This window comes from Saccopteryx leptura, chromosome 6 (assembly GCF_036850995.1).
Source record: "Saccopteryx leptura isolate mSacLep1 chromosome 6, mSacLep1_pri_phased_curated, whole genome shotgun sequence".
In the NCBI taxonomy this organism is placed as follows: domain Eukaryota; kingdom Metazoa; phylum Chordata; class Mammalia; order Chiroptera; family Emballonuridae; genus Saccopteryx; species Saccopteryx leptura.
The window spans coordinates 133,604,863-133,621,838 of NC_089508.1; the positions used below are offsets into that span (position 1 = coordinate 133,604,863).

A 16,976-nucleotide genomic window follows, 5' to 3' on the forward strand; every position below is an offset into this window, starting at 1 on the left:
AATATACTTGCTAAATTTCAATGTTCTTGAATTTGTTGAGGTTAGTTTTGAGGCCTAACACATGGTTTATATATATGTTATGTCCATGCACACTAAAATATGTATAATCTGATGTTCTGGGATGAAATGTTCTGTAAATGTCAATTATGTACATTTATTATTGTAGTGTGTCATTTAAGGCCATTTCTTCGTTGATTTTCTGTTTGGATGATCTATCTAAAGCCATCAAGGGTGTGTTGAGCCTCCAAGTATGATTGTGTTTGTCTGTTTCTATTTTTAGATCAGATAGTAGATGTTGTATATATTTTGGTGCTCCCTGATTTGGTGTATATATATTAGGAAGTGTTATGTCCTCTTGATACAATGTCCCCTTTATCATTATGAAATGTTTATCTTCGTCTCTTGTTACATTTGTTGTCTTGAAGTCAGTGTTGTCAGATATGAGTATGTCTATACCTGCTTTTCTTTTTATTTTATTTGCTTGGAGAATTGTTTTTCAGCCTTTTACTTCTGAGTCTGCTTTGTCCTTGTAGCTTAGATATGTCTATTGAAGGCAGCATATGGTTAGATTTTGCTTTTTGATCCAATCTGCTACCTGGTATCTCTTTATTGGTGAGTTCAGTCCATTTACATTGAGGGTAATTATTGCCACTTGAGGATTCCCTATAGCCATTGTTTTCTGGTAGCTCTGTGTCTCCTTTGATTCTTCTTTTTTGTGTTTCTCTTAGTTGTTTTTGATAGTGGTATTACATAGATTTTCCCCATTTCTTCTTTTTTTAAACTATATGGTTCAGTATTGGTTTTTTATAGGTGGTTACCATTAGGTTTCTCCCCTCTCTGGATTCCTGGTTGACAAAAACCCAGACTGTCTGGGTTTCTCTCCTCTCCAGACCTTGACCAAAAGTGCTCCTGTCTTCTACCCCACTTCTCAACCCTTCCCACCTTCTTCTTTTCTTTTTTTTTAGATGAGAGGAGGGGAGATAGTGAGACAGACTTCTACATGCATCTGATTCACCTGGTAACCCCTGTCTGGGGACAATGCTATTAACTGAGCTATTTTTAGCACCTGAGGCTGGTGCTTGCACCAGCTGAGCCATCCTCAGCACCCACGGCTAACACTCGAACCAATCAAACCACTGGCTACAGGAGGGGAAAAGGGAGAGAAGGAGGGGTAGGGAGAGAAGCAGATGGCTGCTTCACTTGTGTGCCCTGACCAGGAATCAAACCCAGGACATCCATATGCTGGGCCAACACTCTATCCACTGAGCCACCAGCCAGGGCCTACCCTTCCCACCTTTGGTCAATTCTGTGCAGTGATCTTTTCAGGCAAGGCTGTAAGCCCAACTGAGGTTGCTTTGCTGAGTTATAGCTATTCAATTTGTTGAAATTTCAAGTGGAGAGATCAAGGGTATCTCTCACATTACTCTGAAGTCCCATAATGTATATTTTTTTAATGCATAAGAATTCCTATTTTGTTTTCTGGATGCCTCTTTATTATAACATACTTATTTCCTGGTTGCCATATTTTCTAATGTTAATTAATTAATCTCACTGTTTTCTTTCACTACTGTAGTCTGTTTCTTGCTTGCTTTATCTTTTCCCCTTTTTTCTTTCTTTACCTGTTATATTAATTATCTGCTTATATTTAAGATTGTGTTTCTAGCCTGACTGGCAGTGACACAGTGGATTTAGCATCAGCCTGGGACACTAAAGGCCCTGGTTTGAAACCCCAAAGTCACCAGCTAGAGTGTGGATTCATTGGCTTGAGCACAGGGTCGCTGGCTTGAATATGGGCATGCTGGCTTGAGTGTGGGATCATTAATATGATCCCAAGGTTGCTAGCTTGAGCTCAAGATTGCTAGCTTGAGCAAGGGATCACTGGCTCAGCTTGACCTTCCCCCAAATACCCCAGTTAAAGCACATATAAGAATCAATCAATTAACAACTAGAGTGAAAGAGCTACTAGTTGATGCTTCTCATCTCTCCCTTCTCCCTCTTTCTCCCTTTCTGTCTCTCTCTAAAATATATATATTTTAAAAGATTGTGTTTCTAAAAGCTGATTGGGGCACTGGCTGATTTGTTCAGTGGATAGAGTGTAGGCCTGGTATATGGATGTTCCAGGATTGATTCCTGGTCAGGGCACACAAGAGAAGCGGTCATCTGCGTCTCTCCCTTTCCTTCTCCTTCTCCTTCTTCTCTCCCTCTTCCCCTCCTGCAACCAATGGCTCAGTTGGTTTGAGCGTTGGCCCCAGCCACTGAGGATGGCTCAGTTGGTCTGAGTGTGGGCCTCAGATGCTAAAAATAGCTTGATTAATTCAATCATTGGTACCAGACAAGGATTGCCAGGTGGATCCCAGTTGGGATGCATGCAAAAGTCTGTATCACTATCACCCCTCCTCTCACTTTAAAAGAAAAATAATAATGATAATAATAACATTTTTAAAAATAAAAATCTGGGAGTGACGTCAGAGAAATGGCACTGTGAGGAGTGCTACCAATTAATCTCCCCAAAATTTCAACAAATTCTTCAACCAGAGACAGAATAATCTATCCTTGGAGCATCTGGAAGTCCCATACACTGAAAATGAAGGTATGATCAAGTGAAAAATTGACTAAATATATAATCAACCCTGTAGAAAATAAGATGGAGAAAGGAACACTCTGCCTTCCTCACTAACCTGAGCAAGGGCTGCTTTCACTTGGAACTGAGATAGTGGGCTAAGGGTGTAGAGGGAGCCAGGCTGCGGCACAGACGTCCAAGCCAAGGAAAGAATGTGCCTGCAGCGATTCAGCCAACATGAGCTAATGCCTTTGCTGGGCCTGGCAAAGACAGGCAAGCAGAAGCCGCCATTAGCCCCGATACTCTGGTTGGCAGCGCAGATAGTGTGCGAGAGGTTCCTCCTAGTGCCCAGGAGTGGGCGCCCATGTTCCTGGACAGAGGGGCAGGGTCAGAGGCCTCTGCATGGACTGTGACCAGAGTCTCGGTGTGGTCCCTGCACCCTGAACAGTGGCACGTGGGGAGTGTGCGAAAACGAACTTTCCTACTCCCAAACGTCTCTGGGCAGGCAGGGTGCCTCACCCAGCCATTCAAGCTAACATCCCTGGGAAGAAAAAATACAAAAGCGTTAGGGGGAGGGGTGCGCAAGCAGCTTGTACTCTGTCTCCGGAGCAGATCTGCAGATCCAATCGCTGAAATTATCTTAACCCACAGTCTGCTCACCTCCCAACTGACCTACGTGGCTCTAAGTGACAAGATCTCTCTCAGTTCAGTGATCTAAGACAAGAGGTGTGATATGTTTGAGTGCCTCTTGCTATGCACGTAGGGGTGGGGGCAACTTCTGATTGGCAGAGCTTTCATACTCAGGGCTATACGTTAAAAAGAGGGACTTGGCAGCTTTTAAGACCTCCTGTTCTGCAGGCAGCAACTAGGGCATCTTCTTCCCAGCCAAAACAGGGTACAAAGTGCAAAAAGCCTGGGGAGAGTGGTCCCACAGAGTGCCGAGGCATACTGGACACACCTGGAGGCTCATAGAAAGGCACCTTGAGAGCAATTGGCTTCCAGCCCCACCTGATTACACTGGCAGCTCTGACTGAGAGAGCCTTACCCAGAGCCCTGCGCAGAGTGGGGATAGAGTGGGGATTTGCCAGCTCTCTGAGCCTCTTACTCTCCAGGCAGAGGCAGCAGCAACCTCATAGCTGGATCATCAGGCTGCTAATTCAGGAAAGAGAGACTAGGAGAGAGGCTCCGGGAAAATGGACTTTCTCATTGTCGGAGCCTGCAAATGCTAACAATCCTCGACTACCAATGAGACTGAAGCCTAATATATGACATCGCCAGAGACTTATCAACTGCAAATCTCTACCTAAGCATGCCACAGGGGCATTGCCTGGGGTACAGAGTCACCAACCAGGAAGAGGGAGAGGAAAGAAAAAGCAAGAAGATAACCTCTCAAAATCAAGAAAAATCCACAGACTTTATAACTTTTTCCATTTTTTTTTTTTGTTTGTTTCTTTCATCTTCTGGTCTTTTTTTTTTCCTCTTCCACCTTGGCTCATTTATTCTCTGCCCGTCTTATTCTTTCGCCTTCTTGAACTATAGTACGCATAAGTGTTAAATCTCCCATTTCTTTCTTTTCTTCTTCCTTTCTCTCTATGAGGGTTACACTCCAAAACCCTTAACTCTCTCTTCTTTTTTCTTTCTTCTTCTTTTACATTTTCCCTTTATCTTTTTTCTTCCTTTCTATTAGTTTCTTCTTTTCTCCTTTACTTTTCCTCTCATTCAATCCTCAATCACGAACAAATTACTTTATTTGGGACTCAAATTTTTTTTCTTTGTGGCATAATGGGTGCTTTTGACACTGCTTTTTAACTCATTAGCATTCCCCTCAACCCCGGCTCTCCATTCTACCTAGTTTTTGCTCCACTTAATACAATATTAATTTTTTTCCTTTTTCCTGTTTCCCTTTTATCCCTCTCATTATATCTCTTAGTCAACCATCACTTAAAAGCAAATCATTTTATTCTTGACCCCAATTTTTTCCTTTTTTGCATTTTGTGGGTCCCTACTTCCTTTTTTGCCCCTTTATCACTTCTTCCCAACTCAGCCCTCCGTTATAGGTAGTTTTTGTTCCATTTAGCACAATATAATTCACAGCTCATCACAATATTTTCTCAAGAAGGAGGGGAGAGAAGAAAAAAAGAGGAAAGTAATAAATTTTCTTTTTTATTCTTTCCATTTTTTTTCTTTTTATTCTTTATTAATTCTCATTAGTGCTATCACCAAAACCGCCCTCAGATGCCATTACAGAAAAGGAAATAAAATACCATGGATACAAAAGACAGAGATGTAGCACAGATAGATGAGGAAAAATCTGGGGAGAAAAAATTTAATATATTGGAAACCTTGGAGCTAAATGACAGAGAATTTAAAACAGAAATCCTAAAAATACTCAGAGATATACAAGAAAACACAGAAAGGCAATTTAGGGAGCTCAGAAAACTACTCAACTAACACAAAGAATATATTACCAAGGAAATTGAAACTATAAAAACAAATCAAACAGGGATGAAAAACTCAATTCATGAACTGAAAAACGAGGTAACAAGCTTAGCTAATAAAACAGGCCAGATAGAAGGTAAGATTAGTGACATAGAAAACAAGCAACTTGAGGCACAACAGAGAGAAGAGAGACTCAAAAATTTTTAAAAATGAGAAAGCCCTACAGGAACTATCTGACCCCATCAAAAAGACTAACATAAGACTAATAGGGGCCCTGTCCGGTTGGCTCATTGGTAGAGCGTTGGCCTGGTGTTCAGGATTCCTGGGTTCGATTCCCGGCCAGGACACACAGGAGAAGTGCCCATCTGCTTCTCCACCCCTCCCCCTCTCCTTCCTTTCTGTCTCTCTCTTCCCCTCCCGCAGCCAAGGCTCCAGTGGAGCAAAGTTGGCCCGGGTGCTGAGGATGGCTCTGTGGCCTCTGCCTCAGGTGCTAGAATGGCCCTGGTTGCAACAGAGCAACACCCCAGATGGGCAGAGCATTGCCTCCTGGTGGGCATGCCGGGTGGATCCTGGTCGGGTGCATGCAGTCTGTCTGACTGCCTCCCCATTTCCAACTTCAGGGGAAAAAAAAAAAAGAATAATAGGTATATCAGAAGGAGGAAAGAAAATGGAATGGAGAACATATTCAAACAAATAATAGATGAGAACTTCCCAAGCCTGTGTAAAGAACTAAAGCCTCAAATTCAAGAAGCAAACAGAACTCCGAGTTTTCTTAACCTCAACAAACCTACTCCAAGGCACATCATAATGAAATTGGCACAAACCAACGACAAAGAAAAAATTCTCAAGGCTGCCAGGGAAAGAAGAATACAACATATAAAGGAAGGCCTATTAGATTATCATCAGATTTCTCAGCAGAAACTCTACAAGCTAGAAGAGAGTGGACCCCAATATTTAAAGTCCTGAAAGAGATGAACTTTCAGCCAAGAATACTATACCCATCAAAGCTATCCTTCAAATATAAAGGAGAAATAAAAACATTCACAGATACAGAAAAGATGAGGAAATTTATCATCAGAAAACCCCCACTCCAGGAAATACTAAAGGGGGTTTTCCAACCAGATACAAAGAACAAAACAAAACAAAACCACAAGTAAAAGCTCCACCAAGAACACAATAAAACCAAATTTAAACTGTGACAACAAAAAAAAGTGGGGGGAGAGGACAGAGATTAACAGTAGCAAAGGACGATGGAGTGCAGAAGCACTCATAAGATAGTGCACTACAATGAACATGGTAGGTACCCTTTTCATTATTTAATGATAACTACCCTTGAAAAAACCACCACAGAAGCACATAACTTAAAAAAGTAGTAACAGAGGAAAGAAGTATGGAATACAAGCAAACAAAAACAAATGATAGAAAAACAAAAGAGAAGAATCAAATAAGATACAAAACTAACAGAAAGCAATTTATAAAATGGCAATAGCATGTCAGCCTCAGGAGCTAAAATTAGCTCATTTGATTCGAGCACTGGCCACAGATGGGGGTTGTGGATAGATCCTGGTTGAGGCACATGCGGGAGTCTGTCTCACTATCTCTCCTTCCCTCATTAAAAAAAAATTATATATATATTTATATATATATAGAGAGAGAACCCACAAGTGTCAATAATTACACTAAATGTAAATGGATTAAACTCACCAATAAAAAGACACAGAGTAGCAGAATGGATTAAAAAAGAAAGTCCAACTGTATGCTGCGTACAAGAAACACATCTAAGCAACTAGGATAAAAACAAATTCAAAGTGAAAGGGTGGAAAACAATACTCCAAGCAAATAACATCCAAAAAAAATCAGGTGTAGCAATACTCATATCTAATAATGCTGACTACAAGACAGCAAAAGTACTCAGAGACAAAAATGATCATTTCATAATGATTAAGGGGACACTGAATCAAGAAGACATAACAATTCTTAATATATATGCACCAAGCCAAGGACCACAGCTACTTATTGACCTAAAAACAAAAACTGACAAAAATACAATCATACTTGGAGACCTCAGTACACCGCTGACAGCTCTAGGTCGGTCATCCAAACAGAGAATCAACAAAGATATAGTGGCCTTAAACAAAACACTAGAGCACCTGGAAATGATAGACATCTACAGGACATTTCCTCCCAAAGCAACAGAGTATACATTTTTCTCTAGTGTACATGGAACATTCTCAAGAATTGACCATATGTTGGGCCACAAAAATAACATTAGCAAATTCAGAAAAATTAAAATTGTACCAAGCATTATTTTCTGATCATAAAGCCTTGAAACTAGAATTCAACTGCAAAAAAAGAGGGGAAGAACCCCACAAAAATGTGGAAACTAAACAACATTCTTTTTAAAAATGAATGGGTCAAAGAAGAAATAAGCACAGAGATCAAAAGGTATATACAGACAAATGAAAATGACAATACGACATATCAGAATCTCTGGGGTGCAGCAAAAGCAGTAATAAGAGGGAAGTTCATATCACTTCAGGCCTATATGAACAAACAAGAGAGAGCCCAAGTAAACCACTTAACTTCACACCTTAAGGAACTAGATAAAGAAGAACAAAGACAACCCAAAACCAGCCGAAGAAAGGACATAATAAAAATCAGAGCAGAAATAAATGAAATAGAGAACAAAAAAAACTATAGAAAAAATTAATAAAACAAAGAAGAGCTGGTTCTTTGAAAATATCAACAAAATTGACCAACCCTTGGCAAAACTCACCAAGGAAAAAAGAGAAAGGACTCATATAAACAAAATCCAAAATGAAAGAGGAAAAATCACCACAGACATCATAGATACACAAAGAATTATTGTAGAATACTATGAAAAACTATATGCCACCAAATTCAACAATCTAGAGGAAATGGATAAATTCCTAGAACAATACAACCTTCCTAGACTGAGTCATGAAGAAGCAGAAAGCCTAAACAGACCAATTAGCAGGGAGGAAATAGAAAAAACTATTAAAAACCTCAAGGTCCATCCATGTTTTTGTAAATGTCACTGTGTCATCATTTCTTATGGCTGAGTAGTATTCCATTATATATATGTACCACATCTTCTTTATCCAATCCTCTACCGAGGGATACTTGGGTATTTTCATGTCTTGGCCACTGTGAATAAGGCTGTAATGAATATGGGGGTGCATGTTCTTTTTGTGCCAATGTTTTCAAGTTTTGGGGATAGAGATACCCCGAAGAGGGATTGCTGAGTCATATGGTAATTCTATTCTTAATTTTTTGAGGAACCACCTGAATAGCTAGTGAAAATGAATCTTTTCATATATCTTTTGGCCTTCTGTATGTCCTCTTGGGAGAAGTGTCTGTTCAGGTCCTTTCCGCATTTTTTAATTGGATTGTTTGCTTGTGTGTTGCTGAGCTTTGTGAATTATTTATATATTTATTTGGATATCAACCCCTCACCAGAGCTGTTGTTTACAAATATCATCTCCCATTTGGATGTCTGCCTTTTTGTTTTGTTGTCAGTTTCTTTTCTGTGCAGAAGCTTTTTAGATTGATATTGTCCCATTTATTTATTTTTGCCTTTATTTCCATTGCCCTTGCGGTCAAATTCATAAATTGTTCTCTACGGCTAAGGTCCATGAGTTTAGTACCTATGTTTTTTCTGTGTAGTTTATTGTTTCAGATCTTATATTTAGGTCTTTGATCCATTTTGAATTAATTTTTGTGCAGGGAGACAAACTGTAGTCAACGTTCATTCTTTTGCATGTGGCTTTCCAAATTTCCCAGCACCATTTATTGAAGAGGCTTTCTTTTTTCCATTGTCTGTTTTTGGCTCCTTTGTCAAAGATTACTTGTCCATATATATGTAGCTTTATGTCTGGGGTCTCAATTCTATTCCATTGGTCTGTATGTCTGTTTTTCTGCCAATACCATGCTGTTTTGATTATCATGGCTCTATAGTATAATTTGAAATCATGTAGTGTGATACCTCCAACTTCATTCTTTTTCTCAGGATTGCTTTGGCTATTCAGGATTTTTTTTAAGGTTCCATGCAAACCTGATGATTTTTTATTATATTTCTTTTAAAAATGACATTGGGATTTAGATGGGGATTGCATTAAATTTGTACATTGCTTTGGGTAATATGGTTATTTTTATGTTGATCCTTCTTATTCATGAACATATAATATCTTTTCATTTCATTGTGTTTTTTTTGTTTTCAATAATGTTTTGTAGTTCTTTAGTATATAGGTCTTTCACATCTGTTGTTAATTTTATTCCTAGGTATTTTATTCTTTTGTTGTCGCTATTGTAAAAGGAATTGTTTTGGGGTTTTTTAGTTCATTTTCTGAAGTTTCATTGTTGGCATATAGGAAAACAATAGACTTTTGTATATTGATTTTGTATCCTGTGACTTGACTGTATTGGTTTATTGTTTCTAATAATTTTTTGGTGGACTCTTGGGGGTTTTCTATATACAGGATCATGTCATCCTCAAAAAGTGATACCTTTAATTCTTTCCCAATATGGATGCCTTTTATTTCTTTCTCTGTCCTGATTGCTCTGGTTAAAACTTCCAGAACTATGTTAAGTTAGAGAGAGTGGGAAACCTGTCTTGTTTCTGATTTTAGAGGAAAAGCCTTCATTTTTTTCACCATTTAGTGTGATAGTAGCTGATGGTTTGTCACATATTATGTTGAGGTACTTTCCTTCTATTCCAGTTTTATTGAGTGATTTTACTAAATCTTTTATTTCATGAACATGGTATATCCCTTCATTTATTAAGGTGTTCTTTAATACTTTTTGACAGAGTTATCTTTTTAACCAGAATTATCTTGCAAGTTTTTTTGTTAGACATGTCTCTTTATAAGTTACATTTTCTAACTAGTTGATGAAGTATAAAAATACAATTTAAATATATATATTTGTGCTTAGCTCAAACTCTGCTAAATCTTATTAATGATAATATATGTCTGCAAATATTTTTGAACTTTTTGTGTAGTCAGTCATATCATCTATGAATAATAATGTTTTTTCCATGTGAATTGTACCTTATATTCCTGAGTAAGACCTCCAGTACAACATATTTCATATTTGAGATCTTAAAGGAAATTGTTTTCAAAGTTTCACTATTAAGGTTAAAAGTTGTGCAACATTTTTTATAGATAAATTGTGCTAAACAGGATAAAATGTAGTAAAAAACAACTCAAAAAATTTTAGCAGCTAAAACAACAAAGGTTCATTATTTACTCATGCTATCTATACCTCCATTGATCGTTATAGGTGACAGAGAAGTCATCTTGAATATTGCTAGAAATTATACCAGTTGAAAAAATAAGTTCTAGAAGGTTTTTGTTTTTGTTTTTAGCACATGCATGTAAAAGAGAGGGAGAGAGAGAGAGACAGGAAGGAAAAGAAATGAGAAGCATCAATTCGTTGTTGTGTCACTTAAGTTGTTCACTGATTGATTCTCATATGTGCTTTCATGGGGGTGGAGGACTCAAGCCAAGCCAATGATCCCTTGCTTAAGTCAGCAACCTTCAGCTTCAAGCCAGCAACCTTTGGGCACAAGCCAGCAACCATGGGATCATGTTGATGAGCCCATGCTCAAGCTAGCAAACTTGGTGTTTTAAACCTGGGACCTCAGTGTCCCAGGTTAATGCTCTATTCATTGTGCCACCACCGATCATGCTATAAGGTTCTTTTACATTAGTAATTAAATGTTCTGACTTAGAAGGGACATGCCTCTGCTCAGAACTCAGCCAGAAATAATCATATGGTCTTACTGAACCACAGCGCCAGATTGTTCATCCTCTCCAATAAAAGCGAAAAAATTTTGAGAAACAATACCCACAACCACTAACATCCTTTACAAGGTTGAGGATTACCTCTTATTTTTAGTTTGCTTTGATGTGATTATGATTTTTATTAATTTTTTTGCATCTATTGGGTATATACTTCTATGTTGACATTTTTCTCTTTGATGTTATCATTCCACTGTCTTCTGACTACCATATTGCTATTGCAACTCTTTCGTTAACCTCTGTCATTTCCTTGTAAATGGTATGTAAGCAAGAAATGGTTAACTCAGCAGGCCTGCACATTCCCATAGGATCCTGAGAGATGACCTTGGAGTATTCTGCCCAATAATAATGTCTTTTTTGTCCTGAGCCACCCAGATAGTTTATGCTAACAACATGATTTATAGTAAATGACTGTTTTTGATGCCTAAGTCTTTGGACCACCTTGTATCAGTTTGACCTCTGGGGGACTGGGGTCTGAGTCAAGGCTTACTAAGCTTCCCTGGTTGGCAACACTCTGCACATGGGAGAATTAATTACTGTTTATGTGACTCAACTAAGAGTTTATCCTCCTCCATTCAGCTCTACAGGCCTTTTCTTCTGAACTCGACTGTATGTACCTTTTCCCTTTGCCGATTTTAATCTGTATCCATTTTGAAATAAACCATAAGTATGAGTATTATCAGAGGCGGATTTAATAGCAGGTGCACTGAGTGCACGCCCTGGGCCCCGACTTCTGAAGGGCTCCACAAAACCCCAACCTTACCCTTTTTTCTAATGTCAAGGGGCCCAATATTTTCTTCTGCACCCAGGGGTTCAACTGACCTTAATCCGCTCCTGAATATTAGAGATTTTATGAATCCTATTAGTCTTTCTAGTGAGTCACTGAGCCTGAGGGTGATCTTTGGGATTGATATATCTTTACTTTCTGGCTTTTTAAAAGTTCTTATCTTGGGTATGCTATAATTTCACTACAATGTGTACATAGATGGATTAATATGTTTGTTTGCAATTCTTTATTTTAATTTTGCTTATGCTATTAGGCTTTCTGAATCTGTAGACTCATATATCTCATCAGTTTGGGAAATTTCTCAGCTATTATCTGTTTTATTCTTTCTGAAATGGTAATTAGAATATGTTAAGCCTCTTCTTATCCTTTATATCTTTAAACCTCTTAATATTTTTCACTTATTTGTTGTATCCTGGATAATTTCTTCAGTAATTCTCTTTTCAGCTGTGTCTACTCTGTTGCTTGAAACCTTCCATCAATGTTTTATTTCACACATTTTATTTTGTATTTCAAGAAGTTCCAGTTGTTTCTTTTTCAGGTCTGTTTTTCATTCCTCATAGTCTTCCGTCTGCTTATTTGTGAGATGTGAATTCTTAATTCTATAATCATTTTATACATTGTTATCCTATTCTGATTTGGCAATCTATATCTTCTGTCCTGAGGGCTTAAATCTACTGTTTGATATTCTTGTACAGCCTTATACATGGTAGCTTGATTTCTAGTGAATTTAGTGCTTCCTTCATTGGTATAGTGAAATCATAGAAGGAGATGAAATGTATTTTGTCCATCATATCTGCTTGACACTATTCTGGGCTGAATCTTGAGTGACAACTTGGACACTGGGCTGAATCTTGAATGACAACTTGGACACTGATCCTGACCCTGATCATTTATTTTCTTGCTCTTATTTGATAAGAATCTTATGGACCTAAGTTGAAGATCTATCACCCTAAGAATATTTGTGTCTGTTTCTACTACAACAGCTATAGCAAGGATTGGTATCAATCTGGGATCACTTAGTGCAGGAACCTCAGTTTCAGCATATCCTCTTCCTATTGGCCCATTTTTTATTGTCCTTATCTGAGCTAGTCACTCTGTCCAGGGTCATGGAATATATTGATTGGCTAGGCTCAGTTATATGGCTATCTTGGGACCAGAAGTATTATCAGCTTCACCTATCTATACAGAAGAGGTGATATACAGGCTGGTAGAAATAGTTTCTCCCAAGAGAACCAGAAGAATGGAAAATGAATGCTGGGCAGGAAAATTGCAAATTTCCACCACAGAGGATGATGTGGAATTTTACAGTAGAAGAGGCTTCCATATAGGCTTATTTAAAATGAAGGGAGCCCTTGATAAACACATCTCTAATTTTATGTCCTAAAAAACAAATATATCACTTCTGAAAGATATATTATTTCTTTATTCTGGAGACTGCTTGATGGGAAATTGTTGAGATTACAGGAGTTAGGAAATCAAGAAAATCTAGTGTTTAACTCAATTAAATTTAAATTGTATTTTAATTTAGTAAATTTTTATACACTCTCTCCCACTTGAGAGTGCTTAAGTTTCAACTCTATCATTACTCTCTGTCCTTAAATAGGTTATCCAATCTCTTAGAATCTAAGGTTCCTCATTTTACAAATGGGGATAATATAATCTGCCTTGCCTAGTTCTTTTTTTTTTTTTAATAATTTTATTTTTAATGGGGCGACATCAATAAATCAGGATACATATATTCAAAGATAACAACTCTAGGTTATCTTGTCGTTCACTTGTGTTGCATACCCATCACCCAAAGTCAGATTGTCCTCTGTCCTTGCCTAGTTCTTGTGAATATTAAGCAAATGTTTTAAAACCAATTAGTCATCCCTGGTCAGGTAGCTCAGTTGGTTAGAACATTGTCCCCATATGCCAAGGTTGTGGGTTCAATTCCTGATCAGGGCACATCTAAGAACCAACCAATGAATACATAAATAAATAGAATAACAAATGAGTGTTTCTCTCTTTCTCTCTCCCTTTCCCTCCCTCTCCTTTCCTTTCTCTCTAAAATCAATGATTAAAAAATTAAAAACAAATAAAACCAATTAAGTATTATCCAGCATGAATAAGAACTTTATAAAGGCTTTTTATTAATGTTTATGAAATATGGATATTAAGACTATTTGCCTTTGAAATAAAATAACATACAAATATGGTACTGGGAAAAATTATGCAATGCCTGCTTTTCCTTCTTTTTCAGGTTCCTTTAAATACATCAGAACTCTGTTGTATTATTAGAGCATCACCAGGAACTAGACAAATGAAAAGTAAAGGTGTTACTGTAAAGAAGAAAAAATATTCTCTTCCTAAAGATATTCCTCAAGGTACTGTAGTATGAATGCAAAGCCTATTTTTAAAGCCATAAAACATGTTTTTATCATAAATTCCTTATGTATAAAGGAATTTCAGTTATAAATTATATTCTTTTTTTTAAGAATTTTTTATTTTATTTTATTTTATTTTATTTTGTGACAGAGACAGAGAGAGTCAGAGAGAGGGACAGATAGGGACAGACAGACAGGAAGGGAGAGAGATGAGAAGCATCCATTCTTCGTTGCCGCACCTTAGTTGTTTATTGATTGCTCTCCCATATGTGCATTGGCCGGGGAGCTACAGCAGACTGAGTGACCCCTTGCTCAAGCCAGCGACCTTGGGCTCAAGCTGGTGAGCCTTGCTCAAACCAGATGAGCCCGTGCTTAAGCTGATGACCTCAGGGTCTTGAACCTGGGTACTTTGCATCCCAGTCCAACGCTCTATCCATTGCGCCACCACCTGGTCAGGCTAAATTGTATTCTGACAGTTCTTGCACAAGTGAAAATAGTAAAATTTTAAGTTTGGTCAGGTTTCAGAAACATTAAAATAATTTTTTGAAAGTCAAATACTTTATCTTTTGAAAAATTAGTGCTATTTATTTAATTCTTTGAATAGTGAGTTTTTTTCATGCTCGTTGATCCCTGGAAGTGAGATTTTTTTCAAAAAATGAAATTAGTTCCAGTTACAGTTTTATTAACTTAAAATCATGCTTGTTTGATAACCAATTTATGGAAACAAGAAGAACATACATTTGCCTTTTTTTAATGTTGCCTTACGCATGTACGATCATACTCTGGATGGTCAGGAGGCACGAGGACATACCTGAATGTTCGTACTACTCTTAAAATGTGTGTAAGATGATTCCTCTTATGACTATTTGAAATTTAGTATTGTTGGGTTTTATTTTAGTAGGATTCTTTTTAAAGATGTGATTATCCTGCATTTACTTAACATTGGTTGATTACTTTCTTTGTGAAAGGAATTGAGCTAACCACCTTATATCATTTGTTTAGACAGAATGTGTACTATTATCCTCATCTTGTATATTAAGAATCAGAAACTAAAAAAAAAAAAAAAAAAAAAAAAGAATCAGAAGCTCAAATTAGTATGCAATTTGTCCAAGGTCACATTTCTACCAAGAAGTTCAATCTTTGTATCTAAACTTCAAGTTCAGGTGTTTCTATGCCTCCCTCACTGCATATCAGTTCCCATTGATCCTTGTTTCTGTTACTTCTACGGAGCCAGTCCTGAGCATTCCCTAAATCCTCAGAGACCTTTTTCTTCTCTAAGTTTCTTGAATACTTAATTCAGTGCTACTCATTTGACACTTTAGAATATACTACTACCGTCATAAGTTATAATGCTGACTTTTTATATTCTTTAGGTTATGAAGTTTTCAAGGACAGAGATCACATAATAGACTTTTATTTATATCTCTGTGAACATTAGCATAGTGGTAGGGAATAGTAGATACCATGTCAGTCAGAGTTTTACCAAAGAAACAGAACTAGTAGGATGTAAATACTCACTTCAAGGACATGACTTAGTGCAATTGTAAGACCTGGATAAAAACTATAGGCTGGAAACTCTTAGGCAGGAGATGATGTTGATGCAGTCTTCAGGAGGAATTTATTATTCCTCAGAGAAACCTGTTTTGCTTTCAAGGCTTTTTAACTGTTTGGATGAGGCCTACCCACATTGTCAAGGATAATCTCCTTTATTCAAAGTTAGTTATTACAGATGTTAACCACATCTAAAGAATACCTTCACAGCAATGCCAACATTAGTATTTAATATAATTGGGTAATATAGCCTAGACAAGTTGACTCATACAGCTAACTGTTGAAGTCCACTCTTTGTCAACCATGTATTCATACACATCTCCATAAATCATATATAATCTCCAAATAAAGACAGTAACAAAGTCCTACTCTATCTAACATAATACCACTGTCCAACATACAACTAAAAATGTGCTAACTACTTCTCCAGAAGAGGTTTCAAAGTCCTTGAGTGATGTTTACTCTTCTTGGTATTCTGTATCTCAAGTACTGTGATATAAAGTTAAATGTTATTAATACATCTTATGTTGGATGATATGGCATAAGAGAGGGAAGAAAACAAATACATTTGCTTAATTAGCCATGTAGTCATAACTGGTATTTATACTAGTTTTCTTTAGTATCCATTCCATATTCCCTCTGTACCTCAGCTGGTTATGGTACTTTAACTAGGGGGTGACACAGATCCTCATTTATGAAGGGTCTGTGACATTACTAGTCCTACTTGGATGGGTTCTTATAGTTCTTCATTGACCTTAGTCACAGGGCATGATAATACATACTAAGGGACGTGCTAAGGGCTCTCCTGTATTCTAGACATTCTCTTCCAGTGTGAAGTACTAGCCCAGTTTTCTCTTGGTAGTCAGGATCAGTTACCACAACCAGTACAGAAATTCCCTTCTTTGCTTGTAGATTCAGAGGCACAAGGAGCCTGAAGTGGCCAGGTTTATTGTTGTATCTCCCAGTGGGAACATCCCTCCCTTTGGAACTAAGGCCTCTAGACCAATAAAGCATAAAGTCATGGGGGCAAGAAGAAAAAATTTTGCTAGTGTATTACTAGGGATAATATTGAGTGGTACAACTTCTATTTCCACCCTTCAATTTTTGGACCTTTGAATTCTAGTTATGGGATAAACAACACTATATATTGGATGCTGATCCAGAGCATATACAATCTTGTGGAGAACCTTGCCCAGCTCTGCAAGGTATTGCCACCTAGCTGGTGCTGTAACTGAGTCTTAAAAAGCCCTTCCACCATTCTGTTAAGCCAGCTGCTTCAGGATGGTGGGGGACATGATAAGACCAATAACTTCCTTGAGCATAGGCCCATTGCCACACTTCTTTGCTAAATGAGTTCCTTGATCGAAGCAATACTGTGTGGAATACCATGATAGTAAATAAGGCATTCTATAAGTCCTTGGATCATGGTTTTGGCAAAAGCATTGCATGCA

At 37.6% G+C, this 16,976-nt stretch overlaps 1 protein-coding gene across 1 annotated transcript in view; it reads left to right on the forward strand.

The window, feature by feature from the left end:
- The window catches only part of MEIKIN (meiotic kinetochore factor), a 134,549-nt gene that overhangs the window by 109,207 nt on the left and 8,366 nt on the right, over positions 1-16,976 (forward strand). The window contains exon 13 of the mRNA XM_066341743.1: positions 13,851-13,974. Coding sequence (XP_066197840.1) covers positions 13,851-13,974 — 124 coding nt within the window. The remainder of the gene's footprint in view (positions 1-13,850; positions 13,975-16,976) is intronic.